At 45.9% G+C, this 17,343-nt stretch overlaps 1 protein-coding gene across 1 annotated transcript in view; it reads right to left on the reverse strand.

The window, feature by feature from the left end:
* LOC144823001 (uncharacterized) overlaps window positions 1-3,309 on the reverse strand; it is a 41,734-nt gene extending 38,425 nt beyond the window's left edge. Inside the window, exon 1 of the mRNA XM_078681106.1 lies at window positions 3,246-3,309. Within this exon, the coding sequence (XP_078537232.1) occupies window positions 3,246-3,309 (64 nt within the window). The remainder of the gene's footprint in view (window positions 1-3,245) is intronic.
* Window positions 3,310-17,343: the final 14,034 nt, after the last annotated feature.

Genomic DNA, 17,343 nt, shown 5'->3' on the forward strand with positions numbered 1-17,343 from the left:
AGCGTTATCTGGAATGGTAGATAGTTAATGACAGGCATATTACTGAAGGAACTAAACGCCGAAAACCAGACGCTCCTACCTTAACTATCTGACACTACGGAGGACTTGAATCAGGCTGCTTCCTCATGAATTTAGTCAGGTGAAGTGCACGTTTGTTAGTCAGCCTGCGCTTCACATTCCATCCGTGTTTGCAAGGGAACAACTAGTCCGCTGTGACGAACCAGCAGCGTAAATATGCACCATGTTGCATCATATTTACAAAGTGACGCATCTAGGTAGATGCATCACTTTGTTGGCACTGGTGGTGTTCACAGGTGAGGTGGAGTCTGGCGTAGTAGGGGCGGTCGTGGTGTTGAAGCTTTCATCGATGTCAGCGATCTTGCGGTGGAAGAAGATGGCTAGTGAGTCACCCAGTTCTTGTGAGGGCAGGATGTCGTTGGCGTTGGCGCTGGGGTTGGAGAGTTCCTTTACGATGCTGAAGAGCTCTTTGCTGTTGTGTGCGTTGTTATCCAAGCGGTCTTTGAAGGAGGATCTCTTGGCTAATCTGATGAGGTGGTGGTGTCTGCGGGTGGCGTCCTTGTGGGCTGCGTGGTTGTCCCGTGTGCGTTCGTGGACCTATGTCTTCTCCAGTTTCCGGCATGCGCGTTTAGAGGTCTGGAGCTCGACGGTGAACCAGGTGGCTCACTTGTTGGTGTGTTACTTATCTTCGTCACGAAATAAGTTCCCTAGGAATCAGACCCAAAACTAGCTTAATAAAAGCCATTATGAAGTACCTGCACCCAAGTCAAAGGAAGATCTAAGATCAATCTTAGGGCTTGCATAGTTTTATATGAAATTTGTGGAAAAGTTATCTGAGAAGACTCATGTCATGAGGTCTCTTCTCAACAACAAAGTGCAGTTCTCATGGTGTTCGGCGTGCCAATTGTCCTTTGATGAAATAAAAAAAGCCATTACTCAAGATCCTGACCTTCAAGGTATTGATCCTTTTGCTGATACCATCGTAACCACTGATGCCAGTAGCAAAGGTCTGGGTGCTGTCTTAACTCAACAGGATGGCAATAATAAAGAAGCGGTCATTGCTTTTGCTTCTCGTTCGCTTACTCCTGCCGAGGAACGTTACTCAGTAATCAAACGCGAAACACTAGCATGTATTTGGGCCCTAGAATACTTCAGGAAATGTTTGTGGGGTAGGACATTTAGTTATACAATGTGATCATAAACCTCTTACAAAACTTTTAACTACAGAAGGTTTGGCCAATGCTACAGCCAGAATTGCTAGACTCTCTATGCGGCTGCAAGATTTTTTATATGATATACAGTATGAACGAGGTGTTAAAAATGTCACGGCTGATTTCTTAAGTCGTATGTCTCTACTTTTAACTGAATTGGACAGAAACACTTGGAATGATTTTTCAGTTGCTTCAGTAACCTTTGACACACCCCAGAGTAGTTTTAATAAAGAAGAATGGTCCAAAACAGAGAAAGAAGAACACATTTTACTTGAATTGGAGCAATTGATTGTAAGTGGGTGGAGTGCAATGGATAAAAAATCAATCACTGATGATCTCAGAGGTTTTTGGGAAGTACGAGGTGAACTCAGTTTGCGTGATTCCTTAATCTTACGTGGTGACAAAATCATCCCGCCTAAAAGTTTAAGAACGAAAATTCTTGATCTTTGTCATGAAGGACATTCCAGCATCACACGTACCAAGTTACGTTTGAAAGAGCTTCATTGGTGGCCCAAAATATACATGGATGTGGAACGGTGTTTCAGAATGTGTGTCAAGTGTGAGGTCTCTGACAAAACCCTTAAAACATTTAACCCGCCGTTAGCTTCTCCCTCCTGTCCAGACCTACCCTGGGAAGTGTTTGCGGTGGATTTTATGGGTCCCATTGTGTGGCAAGATGGTTCACAAAAATATATTTTAGTTCTGGTGCACAATTTTTACAGATGGTTGGAAGTAAGTGTGGTAAGTATAATTAACACCAAGACTGTTATCACATTCCTGGATAACATTTCATTTTTATTAGAGAAGGGTTTCCTAGAGTTATCCTTTCTGATAATGGTGTACAATTCAAATCACTTGAAATTAAAAATTACTTGGCTGCCTCTGGCATCCAACAGAGGTTTACTGCACTATATCACCCCAGTGGCAATGGCATTGTTGAGAGAGTCAATCACAGTATCAAGTGAATTCTCCAATTAGCCAATAAAGGAAGTTTATCCTGGGATGAGGAGTTAAAAAAATTGCTCTGGGCTTTTAGGAGTACTACTCATTCCTCTGTTGGCAAAAGCCCTTTTCCCTTATGAGAGGCAGGATTCCTCATTCCAAAATCAATCCAGGTTCGTTGAATAAGAATGGTATGGTTCACTTTGATCTATCCAAAGTGAAAGAATGTATTAAGCTATCCCAAATGAAAACCAAAATTTACTATGATGAAAAACATGGTGTCAACCCTGCCAGTTTGTGTGAAGGTCAATGGGTTTGTGTAAAACGTTCAAAGAATGTCTCCAAAGGGGAAAGCAAGTTCAGTGAACCCAAACGTGTTGTGAAAGTCATGAACAACACTGCCTGGTTGTACAATGGTGAAGTATGGCATTTCAGTTGTCTTGCACCAGTTTCATCTGACCTTTATGGTAAAATGGAGAATATTTAGAAGGAAAAAAAACATTTTTGCTGGTTGGAATCTATTGACACCACTCCTCAAGTGGGCTATTCGCGTCCCCCCTGTTCTGACCCTTCGAGTGTCACCTCTCAAGGTATTCCTCCCATTCAACCTGCTTTGTTGGATAAGAACCCACAATGTATTCCTGATATTAATGCACCAATTTGTACTGACAAAGTTATTACAACTTCTAGTGGTAGAGTTGTTAAGAAACCCAAATCTGTAGAAATGTTTGATTGTCATTAAGTTAATTTCATTTATGTTTTTTTCTTTTTTCATTATTTTGTTTTTCCTTTAGGAGGGGTGTGTAGTGTAGTACTTATATGGTAAGTTGTGTTCCATGATTAGAATTGCATTAAGTCATAGTTAGAACTGTGTATCCTTATCTAGAATCCAGAATTGCATGATGTGGTTAGTATTCTGTTTGTATGTCATTCCTACTAGGAGACTGTTCATACTGGTTGTGCCTGTTACCAGGGGGCTGGAATTAAAGGAATCTACTTGAAATCGTTCTTACTGCTTCCTGTCCTATGCGAAAATACTACAGTCACTGTTACAAAATGTGACACATACTTTACCTTTAATCACATAATATGTTGCATTATGTTTAGGGTCGGACTGGCCGTAGCGGGCACCGGGCATTTCCCAGTGGGCCACTAGGTGGGGCCGGTTTTGGGCACCTGTGGGGCCGTTGTTGTGTACCCGGGGGGCGGCAATATCGGCCCCCTGTAACAAAATCGGCCAAAATCGGCCCTCGCAAACTGTTCGGCTGCACCCCCCTCACCCCAAGGGGGGACGGCCACACAGTTTGCCAGGGCCGGTTTCCATTCTCAGTGCGGCCCTGATTATGTTGTAATTGCAATGTGTACAGGGCTTCAGATCTCTGGAGAGCATACTGGAGCATGGGTAGTATGTTATATCCTGATTCATGGTTGGATTTGAGCTGCAGAAGAGCAAAACACAGGAATGCACCAGATTATAGGAAATAGTTTTTACAGTCTGCTAATTTGTGAAAGAGGACAGTCCCCAGGCATACACTGGATTCAGGAAGCCACGGCAAGCGATCTGTAGAGTCCACTCAGAGGTGACAGAAGAGCACTGCCAGTCAATGGATACAGGCAACATTGTGAAGGATCTAAAGAGCAATCACAGAGGTGTTTCGCACTGGCATGCACAGCAGAAAATGTAGTTAGAAGGACTACCCAGGAGCAACAGACCAACAACCCTAGGCATGCTCTGTTTATAGGGAAGCAAGGTCACAACTAGTGGTGGGCGATAAATTTCGCTTTGCCAGTGGAGTTCGCAGATCTTTGCCCACTCCGCGTTATGCTTGTAATGCAGTTGTTTAGACAAAACTCTGTGAACTCTGCCGGCAAAGTGCTCTCTGCGTGGCAAAGTTTTTTCTCATGCACAGCATGCCAGAGGTAAGTGTTGTATTCTCTGCACTTATGTTTTATGTATCCCTTTAAGTCCAACATTCCATTTTCCCTGATGTCATTTACTCCTTTGTTCTGTCCTGTCAGTTAGCTCCTGCTTTCTGATGGGAACACCAGCTTTTCTCTATGGTGCTTAATAAATAAGAGTTAAGCCTTACATCTGCCTGCTGACTTCATTTACAACACATGGCGATGATGAACAGAAGGAGCTAAACAACCATAGAGGGAGAAGACCTCCACTGGTGAAAAGAACCACGCGAATTTTTTTTGAAGAAACAGAGAAAAGAACTTTGAAGAACCATACTAACAGAGACAAATTGCTATCCCAGGAAACATTTGAGCCTGAAGCCTGCATCAATTTACGTTTTCATTACTGAAATGAAGCCTGCAAGTTTCCTAACTGACCGGTGAGTTGGAGAGATTGTCGTGTGCCTGCTTGTGACTTTCCTTAACGTTAATCTAAAAGGCTACACCCAGCCAAAGAACCGCCACGTTTGTGAAAGCAGCACTCTTAAAAGAAAGAGAAACTCCTTAGATTTAATCGGGATGTAAACGCGACTTCTTGAGCAGAAACTGAACGATTTGTGCAAAAGAAAAACGGAATGACTTGTGTGCATACTATGTGACCCAATTTTTGACTTTCGTTGTACCCAACCTGTTGATCCCAACAGGGTTGCATCTTTCAAATCGACGCACGAGCACACCAGCACATCGAGTGGAGATACGCGTTGCATCTTTCAAACAGGCACACGAGCACACTCCTCGAGAAACGCTCACCGTTCGATGTTCAACCATTGTCTTTCTTCCACTGAGCCGCGTCAACAAGGGAGCAGGAAGTGATGTGCCTGCAGTGACGCGACTCGAACGGCAACGTGCCAGCAGTGACGCGACCACGCAGCGTCCATCTTGGATTACCGCGTATCCTAGCAACGGATATCGCAAGGTGAGATTGTTCGGTGAAACAATTTACCGAATAGTTAGATAACCCCAAGCAGTTTACCCAGTAGTTAGAACTGGTTAAAGCAAGACGGACATCAGGCAGAGGGAACGAGGCGTGCGTGCCCCATCAACGGAAAAAATAAAGGGTGAGAGCATCATTTAAAGATCGTTTTTTTAACGAGACTGTAAGCAGTGCACAGCGAAAAAAAAAGAATAACGAAGCACTCTTTTAGTATATGTTAGGAGGTGACATTTTTTTATCCAGTTTGACCACCTCTCCATAAAAAAAAAAATGGAGAATCTAAATATTATTGCACCTCCTTTGTTCCTACAAGCCACAGGAGATCCACCCATTGAGTGGGATGAATGGATAGATGTTTTTGAGAACTACATCGAGGCGCTAGATGGGAAAGATTTTAGTGCAGTTAGGAAGAAAGCCCTCTTGTTAAGTGCTTTGGGCAAGGAGGGTCAGCATTCTTTTAAATATCTTCCTGTGGCAGTCAACCAAGATGGTAGGGCGATAACTAATGTATACACAGAAGCTAAAGCTCGGATGAAAAAACAATATGCAAAAGAAGTAAATATTGTGATGGCGCGGCACAAATTTTACACCCAACCTCAAAGGAATGAAGAGTCTGTGGACCAGTTTGTAGCTAGGCTACGTGAGTTGTCGATAAAATGTTGTTTTGGTGAAATAAGAGATGAAATGATAAGAGACCAGCTAATAGTACAGTGTCGAAACAAAAAGATGCAGGAAAAATTGTGGGCAGCAAAAAACCCAACTCTACAAATGGCCATTGATATAGCAAAAGTAGTTGAGGAATCGAATGCATGCATGAAGGAAATGGAAAAGAAAGATAACGCAAAAGGCAATGCTCAAGGCAATGATGTTTCATGTGTTGATCATGATGAAGTTGCTGTTGTGAACAAGAGGAGTGTGGACCTAGGAGGAGGTAGTCAGAAAAGATTTAACAATACATTTTCAGGTAATGACAGGAACAGATTCCAAGGAAGAATGTGCAGTAGATGTGGGAGTACTTTTCACAACTCGGACTTTAGGAGATGCTTTGCGATAGACAAAATGTGTAGGAAATGTGGGCGGAAAGGACACTTTTCAAAAATGTGTAGAAGTACAAACGTTGACACGGTTGCTGTTGTTGAAAACAAGGATGAAGTAAAAGACTCCATTAGTGTTGAAGGTGCAAACAAAATATTATGTTTAGGTGGAGACGGTGCGAATGAGGGTGAACCTGGTAGGAGATTCAGACCAAAAGCATTGTTTCTTATTGATAAAATCGAGGTTCAACTAATGGTTGACCCTGGGTCTTTATGGACCATAATTCCCAAGGATATGTTCCTGGCAAATTGGAAGGATGCGCACTTGTCTGCTAGTGACATTAATGCCTGTGGTTTTCAGGGTGAAAGCATAGATGTGATTGGGTTCATGGTGTGTGCAATAACATTCAAGGATCGTTCAACTGAAGGGAAGGTGTATGTAGCTAAGTCTGGTCCTGCAATTTTAGGATGGGGGCAACAGTATGACCTTGGGATAATAATAAATCCCAGAGCAACACAACAAGTGATGGTGGTAGACAGCATAACCACTGATTCGATAGTGGAAGGGATGAATGGTTTGTTTGAGGAACATATAGGAGAGTTAAGGGGCTATGTGCATAAGATCGTGTTGAGGGACGATGCCATACCTATGCAACACAAGGTCAGAAAGGTTCCATTCATTGCACGTGAGGAAGTGAAGAAGATGTTAGAGGAAATGCTAGTCCAGGGTGTAATAGAGCAGATCGAAACATCACCTTGGATTTCCCCTGTAGTTATTACAACCAAATCTGATGGAAAATTTCGTTTTTGTGTGGACCTTCGCACTCTGAACCAAAACATTGTGGTGGACAACTTTCCCTTACCGAACATCAATGAGTTGGTTCTGTCATTAAAAGGGGGGAAGTACTTTTCCAAGTTAGACCTTCGTAGCGCCTATCACCAAATAAGACTACACCAAGACTCCAAAGCACTTACGGCGTTCATAACAACCGAAGGAATATATCAATTCACACGAATGCCTTTTGGTCTCGCCTCTGCTGCTGGAGTATTCCAAAGGATGATGGGTGTTGTACTAAAAGGTGTACACAATGTTGTGTATTTTCAGGACGATGTTCTGATATTTGGAGCGACCATTGAAGAGCACAATGTGATCCTGAAAACCGTTTTAGAAAGGATGGAACAGGCAGGTTTGACTCTAAAGAAAGAGAAATGCAAATTTGCAGTGGAGGAGGTTGAATACCTGGGGTATACATTGTCTGTGGATGGAGTAAAACCTAAAAGAGACTTATTAGACTCCATTAGAAATGCACCTTCTCCGTGCGATAAGGATCAGTTGAGGTCTTTTCTCGGCCTCATCGAGTACTATGCCAAGTTTGTAAGGGATTTTGCAGAGAAAACCGAGAAGATCAAAGTGCTGTTAAGGAGTGGATGTAAGTTTGTATGGGGTGTGGAACAAGATGAGTGCTTCAAAAGAATCAAGGTGGAAATTTGTGAGGCGGGCATTTTGACACCGTTTGATACCAACCGTAAGTCAGTCCTGACAGTAGATGCAAGTGCTGTAGGTGTTGGTGCGGTCCTTGCTCAAGTACACGATTCTGGTCTCAAAACTGTTGCGTTTGCCTCAAGGACACTCACTACAGCTGAAAGGAACTACTCTATAATCGAGCGTGAGGCTTTGGCTGCGGCATGGGGTTGCGAGTATTATAGAATGTACCTGTGGGGGTTCAGATTCACATTATTGACAGATCACAAACCCCTGGTTAAAATACTTTCGCCTGGTGGCGCTGGCAAAGGCTCTGCCAGGTTAGCTAGACTCGCTGCCAGGATCCAGGAGTATTTGTACACTATAGAATACATTCCCGGTTGGAAGAATGGCCAAGCGGATGGACTCTCTAGACTTCCACTACCTTGGGAGAGGGTAGACAAGTTAGGAGTTGAATCTCTCAATTCAGAGGGTTCTGTTGCCGCTGTAGAAGAAGTTGTTGATATGTGCGCTGGGGCAATCAGTAGAAGTTTGTGGAATTCTTCAATGGCCAAAGATGTGGTGTTGTGTGAAGTCAAAGATTTAATAGCGAAGGGACCAAGGAGAGAGAGTTGTCTATCTCCTGCACTTCGTCCTTATTTGAAGGTTCTGGACCAATTGTCTATCTTGGACAATGAGGGATTCATGATTTTAATGGATGACAAATTCATTCCTCCACAAGATGTGCGATTTACTTTGTTTAAGCTGGGTCATGAGGGTCATTTGGGACAGTCCCTTACCAAGAGGAGAATTAGGGACAATTTTTGGTGGCCCGGGATGGACTCAGAAATCTCACAGTGGGTGGAGAGATGTACGGAGTGTTTGGAAAGTGAAAAGAGACTTAAGGTGGGTAGTCATACTGGTTGTGGCTCAATAGCTGATCCCAAGTGCCCGTGGCACACCATATGTCTCGACTTCATTGGCCCTTTTCACCAGTTGAATCAGGATATGAGGTTTGGGTTGGTGGTAGTTGACGTCTCTTCCAAGTGGTTAGTAGTCAAATTCATGAGGGAGATCACCACGAGCAGCACTATAGCCATGTTGGGTGAGATCTTTAGAGAGGAAGGTTTCCCCACAAGGATCATTACTGACAATGGGACACAACTCACCTCCCTGGAAATGGCTAATTTCTTGGGAAAGAGTGGCATTATTCACTCTAGGACCTCACTTTACAACCCCCAGGGAAATGGCATAGTGGAGAGGGCCAACCGAATGGTTAAAGGTGCCATTCAAATGGCAGTTTCTTCCCGCATGGATGTGAAGAGTTTAGTTAATGACCTGGTGTGGGCCTACAGGACTACAGAAAATGGGGTGACTGGTTTAGTCCCGTTTTCTGTCATGAGGGGACGTCCTGCGGGTACTAAACTAGTGGCTGCTTGGATGAAAGAACTCATGAACGCTGATCCTCCTGCTGGTCATGGTGAGCCTGACACTGTTTGCGAATCAGATGGCGCGTGTAAATTCGCTGTGAATGATTGGGTTAAGGTCAAACCAGGTCGTGTGGGTGTTGGACTGACGAAGTTCAGGGGCCCATTTAAGATCAAGTCTGTGCACAAGAGGTTTGTTACCTTATTTAACGGGGAGAGTTGGAACTTGAGGCGTGTGGCTCTGTATAAGAAAGCCGAGCGAGAACCGGTGGGGATCAGAGAGCCCAGAGGACAGGCCAATGAGATTAGCGCAAGTAGAATGCAGAGAGTGAGAAGACCTCCAGTTCATCTACGTGACTTTGTTTGCAAGTAAGGTCTCTCTCTGCAACGAAGGGCATGGTCTTATAATGTTTTTGTTTGACCTACTTTCGTTTTTTTTTTATGGTTTCTCCATATGAAGGGAAGAGGATATGTTGTATTCTCTGCACTTATGTTTTATGTATCCCTTTAAGTCCAACATTCCATTTTCCCTGATGTCATTTACTCCTTTGTTCTGTCCTGTCAGTTAGCTCCTGCTTTCTGATGGGAACACCAGCTTTTCTCTATGGTGCTTAATAAATAAGAGTTAAGCCTTACATCTGCCTGCTGACTTCATTTACAACAGTAAGTTGTCAAACGCAAATGAGAATTGGTGTCTTGGGCGCTTGGACGGCACCCAACGAGATTTTCCGAACGTGGGTGGTCGCAACCGTTCTCAGTGAGAAAGCTGCTACTCAAGTACAAAATCTACTCCAGTGGCAGCAAAGAAGCAACAGCTTCTAGTGCCCCACATGGTGCTGTTCTCTCTGATTTTGCAGCATGGAACAAGCTCCCAGGTGCTAAAAATCAGCACAATGTGCCTATTCTGCCCGCTCACAGAACTCTGTGGAATCTCGCAGAGTTTTCATGTAACTCCGGAGAATTCTGCGGAGTGAAACTCCGCGAGTTCCGCCCACCCCTAGTCATAATCTGTTATGAAGGCCCACCATATTACACTATGCAACCTGTACATAAAGGAAACAAATAGGTGTAAAAATTCTTTTTTTTAAATGTTTTTATTGGTATTTCAAGAGAAAAAATACATCAAAAAAGCTTTTGTCAGTAATCATAAACAAAACAGACCAAACCTCTACTGCATTCATCGTCCAAACGAAAATACAACAGTAATATACATTTGATGCTTGTGCACAGTCGTCGTATCAATAAAGGTGACAATTGAGTGGAATAGTAGATTACAAAGTGCTTTTTAGTCGACAGCATGGCTACTTAGGTAGTCCGTTAAATACATCCAGTAGTCCTTAGGTCTAGACCTAGAAGGCAGTTCTTCCTCAAATGTTCTTAGCGTGTCCTGGCAGTACGCCATGTCTCTCAACCACTGTTTGATCGACGGTGTATTCTTACTGTCTCAACACATAGAGACTCTGCGCTTGGCCAAGAGCAGGGCCACCACTCAGAACTTACGCTTTGCAGCCTTTACACCCATTAGTAGCCCCAGTAGGCACACACGAATAGTACAGTAAATGACCAAGCCCACCATTTCAGACAGCGTAGAAAGGACAACCCCCCAGTACTCATGTATTTTTGCACAGTGCCATGCTAAGTGAATGAAGTCAGCTTGGTCAAAGCCACATCTTTTACATCTTGCCTCTGCACGCAACCCATATTTGTGTAATTGCATAGGTGTGTAGTATACTTGGTGCAAATATTTAAAATGTATGATCCGCAAATTGCCATTGGATGTGAGCATTTTAGTCAGTGCGCAGGCAGTCTCCCAGTCTAATTCCGTGAGCGGAGATTCCAGCACCATATTCCATCTCTCCTGTGCTTTGGTAGCCTTGCAATCAATTTCAGCTTGTGACATCGTATAGAGCCGTGATACCAAGTGAGTGGTGTTGTGTGACGTCAGGATGAGTTGCAGTGTGTTCAGTGATGGTGGTTCCTCTGGGAAGTCAGGGTATAAAAAGGTGTAAAAATTCTTATATCAAGAAGGCTATGGCGCCAGTCCAGCATCTCTAGACACATTCAGCCCTTTATCACTTTAGAGTGCCAGTAAGATTTCAGTGTTTGTGTGCTACAGGAAGTGCTGTATAGATTCCATCCAGGTGTGAAGTAGGAGCAAACCACTGGGGTGCACTGGATACAGTCATCTATGGTAAATATGTGCTAGCCCTCCAGAGTACATCCAGGAAAGAAGAGGGAGCAAGATGCTGGGGTGCACGGATACAGTTGTATATGATAAATGCATGTGAGCCCCCCAGAGTCCACCTAGGGGCGTAGTTGGGGCAGCCTGCCGGCGTACACTGGATACAGTCCCCCATGATAATGCATGCCAGTTCTGCATAGTCCATTTAGGAGTGAGGGTGGAGAAGCCCGCCAGGGCGCACTGGATACAGTTGTCTATGCTAAATGCAAGAGAGCCGTTCCAGAGTCCACCCAGGAGGTTGGAACAACACAGCCAGGGTGCACTGGACACAGTCCCACGGGGCAGGTGCCCGGTGGAATCAAACTGAGTGACCAGGTGGCAACCACATAGTAGCTATTCGGAGCACCTGGGAGTAACAGAGCAGGCAGTGAGGTTACTTGTGAGGTAACACTGTGTAATTTCAGGGACCCTCCTAAACATAGAACCCTCTGAGCAAAGGGACCTGTCCGCGTTTTAGCTATACCATCACTATGGACTCCATAGTATAGGGAAAAACACAAACCGGTGGATGAAGTAAAATGATGGAAAACAGATGTTTTACGTAGTTTAATGGCGGCGTGTACGGACAGCAGCAGCAAAGAAATAAAGAAAGGTCATGTTTCCTTAGGAGGTCGTGGCCGGGGGCCTCATGTGGCCAATGTTCACGTGAGAGAAATGAGGAGAGGCCTCCATTCCAATCAGTGTGTAAACGGTGGTCGCTGGGGCTCGCGGGAAGCTACTTTTAGCCTGGTTCGGCCCTGGCAGCAGGGAGGGTGGGATCAGAACTCAGATGACATACGTCATCGCTCTTCCTGGTATCAGACGTCGCTTGTCATACCGGCGAAGTCTGGCATCAAACAGGCTGCTTACGACACATGAAATGAGGCCACATTATTGATGCTGACATCAGAGCGGGTAACACAGCATTGCAGGCTGCTTCTGAACTGTGCCAGGGCTGGGCACTCCTCCTGTCCCCATGTGCAGCTATTTGGAAGGCTTGTAACTTTTAGCACATCACGTAAGATGAAGCTACTGGGCGTGCAGCGACCTGCCTTGGAATTTGTTTACAACCTCTTTAACGTACGGTTTGTGTGGAAGGTAGAGGCGGGTATTAGGCTTAACAGAAACTCTTCTTGACCCTGTCCTGTCGGCGTTACTACCTCATCCAGAGACAAACCACATTCTTGTGCGCATACTTGGTGAATGGTGAAACTTTTGTGTTACAGGAACCAGTGCTTGATGGCAGTGCTGCCGCTTCAACTAAGGTCTTGGGGTCATTCCGCTTCCGGGTCATTGGTGGTGCAGCTCCGCTTCAGAACTTCATAATAAAGATACCCAACCAACGCTGACCTCGTGGTACGATGGCACCGGGCCAGAATAGCTTCGTGGCGCTATGAACCTTCCATACTGGGGCCTAACTACAATCAGCACTCTACCAACCAGGCACTCCATAAATGGAGCGCTTCGTCGCCTCGTCTAGCATACGAAGCGCTATATAGTTTCTGTAGTACAATGTTACAAGGCAAGTTCTTCGTTCTTCTGAGGCCCACATTCTACGGCTCGATGCAAGCTCCACATACTTCAGGCCACGCCAGAGGCGCCAGGTTTCCAGGCCTTTGGAGCCTGAGCGCTCTAATAATCTATACCTGGAGCTCCTTTCACATTGTTTACCCATGTCAGACCTGGCTGGGGGAGAAAGCATTGTGAGCACGGGAGGGGCTGAGGCAGTGGTACAGTGGAGAGGATGTGGCCTAAGGGCCAGAGCTGCCGACTTTTGAGCTGGAGAACCAGGCCCGACGCAGTGCTTAATTTGTAAAATATTGAGGGGCATATTTATGAGTTCTGGCGCATCTCTGCAAATCAGCAGGGATGCGCCAGAACAAATGCGTCACGCAAAACTACCCTTGCGTCACGGCGGATGCATCGCATTTACAATGCGGCGCGCCGTGGCGCAAGGGTAGGCAGATGCGTGACGCATCTTGTGACGTAAGGGCGGCGCATCGCTGGAGTCGCGTCGCAAGCGCACGCGACTCCAGCAATGCTCGGGTGTGCCCTATACTTAACGTGCTGCGTCAGTCCTTACGCCTGCTTCAAGCAGGCGTAAGGAATTGACGTAGCAGCGTCGCATAAGTGCCTACGTGAAATCTTGTAGATTTCACGCAGGCAGTTTTGCAAGGCGCACCTGCCCCGGAACGCCAACCCTGCGCCGGAACGCCCACATGTGGCGCAGGGCTTTATAACGTGACGCATCTGCCTAGCCTGTAGAAATGACCTCTGCTGGTGCCTCACATCTTTGCACGCTGGTGGGCTCGGTTTGCGGCGCTTCTAGATGTCCGCAGCCGCTCCTTTCAGCACCAAGACCATGCATGGACCGGGAGCCGAGTCGGCTAGCGGCCGCCAGGGCACGCCCCGCCCCTGTAGCTAAAGACTGTGGAGTCCATCACTGCAGACAGCTGCTCTGACTACCATGATGATGTACTGGAGACAGGAGTCAGTTACCAGTCATAGAGGGCAGGCTGCCGCAGTGAAAGAGTTGATGCTGGCTCTCTTCTTTGCAGATAGTACTGTACTACTTTGCATCTAATATGCAGCTATAGAGTTAAGTTGCTGTGAGAAGGAATGGCGTGGCACTCAAACTGTCTTCAGTGCCGTGACTCGGTCTTTGGGTATTCAGCACCAGCTCTCACCATGACTGGCATAGCCGCCAACAAACCTCCAAAAGCAGAAGGGCACTCAGGGCAGCACATGTCAAGAAGGTCATGGCTGTTCTTACTGTAATTCTTCTGGCTGCAGCAGCAATTCCTGGTGGCACGAGCAAGAGTGCTCGTACACCGTCCAGTGCCAGCCACAACAGAGGCCTGAAGGGCTGGCAAACCATGATTTCCAGGGGAAGCTGCAGCAGCAGGCCAGAGAAGAGTGCATGGTTTAAGGTGGCAATGCCCATTCTAATCGAAATGGGTCGCAAACAGCACCACTTGTGCGGTCAGGGGCAGCAGCAGTTAAGAAAATTGTGAATCCAGCCTGAGACTGCCGCCTGGACATTCAACACGAATGTGCGCTCTGTTTGAAAAACATCGAAAGCCGCCCTCAATCCATGTGAGCTGGGCGCGGGCCGTGCAGCGCAAATCCTGTCTCCGCCTCGCCCTCCAGGGAAGAATGCACCCAGTACTGAATGCACCGGAACCACTTGTCCCAGAGGCTGAGGTCGGCCCTCAAGACTGATTTGTGTGTTTTTATAATATCCGGTGCCATTTCGAAAACAAAGTGTCAAAAGACACAGTTCAAATCTACTGTGAGCTCCGAGGCAGGGAAATGAATTGCACAGGGAATGCAGCAGCAGCGCTATTCTTTTTTAATTATGTGCAGGCGGCAGTGCTTCATTCGCATTCAATTTGTAGATATGAATGCGTTACTAATGCATTTTAGTGCAGTGATACCAGCACTAACATGCATTAGTGTAATCCCTGATGGGTGGTACTTGATAGGGCTAACTAGTGCCCAGGGAGGGAAAATTGATTCTAATATGCACGAAAATACCCGGATGGTTTTAGCAACTATACCCAAATCGTAAGTTGAAACAAAAAGGAGAAGGGGAGAGAAATGGGGAGAATTATGAATTAGAAAGACAATTAGTGTCTTAAAGACGAGAACCCTCACTCACCCGAGGGTGAAATGCTTCATCATTGGGATCCCTCTTGCACACTGTGGCCGCAAGGTACACAGTGTGGGCTACAACTCTCCCTCCGGAGAGGAGCGTGAGGCATTTTATTTCATTCAATGTTAAGATGAGTGAGGGGCAGAGTGCAAAAAATGAATACAAAATAGTGAGTTAAAACTATCTCCACAACAAAACTTTAACAGTTGTCCTAGGCGGATAGAGATAAAAACAGTGTGAAAATAGGGGCATGGATGTTCCCTATATGTCAGGTCAACATGTTTCTAACTTGATGACTAAAAGTTTGTGGCATTCGTCAGGACCAACATATTGTCACTCTGCTACAACGTGAAAAATTATAAAATTACCATACTTAATATTTATGGAGAGTCAAGGAAACAGCTGCAGTCTGGTCCGTTATCTGTGAATAAAAACCATTCACTAATAAACCTGCTCAATATGCACAATAGCCACAAAACCCATACACCTAGTGTTAGTAAAAAACAGTGCGATAACCATATCACTGCACACGTGTGAGATGGAATTATCTCACCTCACCACTTTCTGAAAGATCATCTACTTCTTCCTTCTCAGGTCCTAAATGCTATAAGAAAGCTATCGTCGAAACTAAAACCACCTACTTTTCATCAAAAATTTTAGCAGTGGAGAATCAACCACGAGAAATTTTTTCAATAGTTAAGGAGTTAGCCTTCTCTGATAGGAGTACATCTAAACCCCTCCCCACTCAAGCCTTATGCGACTCATTAAATTCTTATTTTATAGATAAAGTACTTAATATTAAAAGTAACATTCCCCCTCCTTCCGCCTCTTATGTTGACCCCTGTCCACCAGCCCTGCCGCTTAGCTTAATATCAATTCCCCCTATCACGGAAACCGGGTTCCGGGAAATTTTGCTAAAGGTTAAGTCAGGATCACCAGCGGACACCTGCCCGGCTCGTATCCTGCAGCAAATTTTCACGGTCTGCACACAGCCCCCGATCATCTTCCTAAATAGTTCCCTCTTACAGGGAATTGTGACCCCAGCCCTTAAAGTAGCTACCATTGTGCCCATCCTGAAAAAACCAGGGGCCGACTCAGCTATTTCTTCTAACTATCGGCCCATCTCGTTGTTGCCGTACTTGGCCAAGGTGCTTGAGCGGCACGTGGCCGCGGTGCTTAGCAACCATGTTGAGGCTACGGGAGGCTTGGCATCCTGTCAGGCTGGCTTCCGCCCCAGACACTCTACTGAGTCTGTGGTGGTGTCGGTCCTAAACACACTCAGGGAGAGTCGGGACCAAAATAAACATCAAGCCCTGGTGCTCCTCGATCTTTCCGCCACTTTCGATACGGTGGACCATTCCATCTTGCTTTCACGTATCGGAGTGGCGGGAATCGGGGGGTCAGCACTAGTGTGGCTCTCGTCCTTCCTGCGGGATCGCACTCAGGCGGTCCAGCTGGGAGAGTTCAAGGCACACCCTTTGTAGGTCACTTGTGGTGTCCCCCAAGGTTCCTCTCTTTCTCCATTATTGTTTAATCTTTATATCTATCCTCTTATCTTTGCACTTCAGCAGCTGGAGGTTGCTGTGTTTAATTATGCAGATGACCTCCAGCTGGTCTTTGACCTCTCTTCTTCCCCTCACGCTATCTCCAATTTTCAGTCTATTATGATTTTTATCAGGGACTGGATGAGTCACAATCATCTGAAGCTCAATCCGGATAAAACCGAGTTGGTGCTTACGGGTGGCTCCTCCAGTCCCTGGAACTCTGCATTTTGGCCCCTCACTCTTGGTTCCTCCCCCCTTCCTTCTTCTACGGTAAAAACATTGGGCATAAACATTAACAACCAGCTCACTCTTCACTCACAGGTTGGTGCTGTTGTTTCTTCTTGTTTTCTTATGCTTAGAACTATTCGTATTGTTTCCCGTTTCTTTTCCCCTCTGGCACTTAAACTCATAATGTCTGCCTTGGTCATCTCCCGGCTGGACTATGCCAATGCCCTTTACAACGGCATTCCGGCATATAGCCTACGCAAACTCCAGCTTGTGCAGAACCAAGCAGCCCGGATGGTTTATGGCCTTCCCCGGTTCCATCACTCTACACCTCTGTTGAAGGAACTGCACTGGTTGCCTGTTCGGCAACGTTCGCTTTTCAAGATGGGGTGCATGGTATTTCAGGCACGACAGGGAACGGCCCCGGCCTTTATTTCCTCCCTTCTAACCAACTATGTTCCCGTCAGACATCTCCGTTCGTCTGATCGGTCCCTATTGCTAGTCCCTCGTTTCAGCAGGAAAAAATGGGGAGGTTCCAACTTTTCCTTCCTAGCCCCGGTATTCTGGAACTCTCTGCCTGACCACCTTCGAGCTTTAAAACAATACCCCCTTTTTCGCAAGGGCCTGAAAACTTTTTTGTTCGCTCAGGCTTTTCCCCTCTAAATGGCCCAGTCCTGTCTTATTGTTAGCCGCCAAAGCGCCAAGAAACCG

Source organism: Lissotriton helveticus, chromosome 3_1 (assembly GCF_964261635.1).
Source record: "Lissotriton helveticus chromosome 3_1, aLisHel1.1, whole genome shotgun sequence".
Classification (NCBI taxonomy): Eukaryota; Metazoa; Chordata; class Amphibia; order Caudata; family Salamandridae; genus Lissotriton; species Lissotriton helveticus.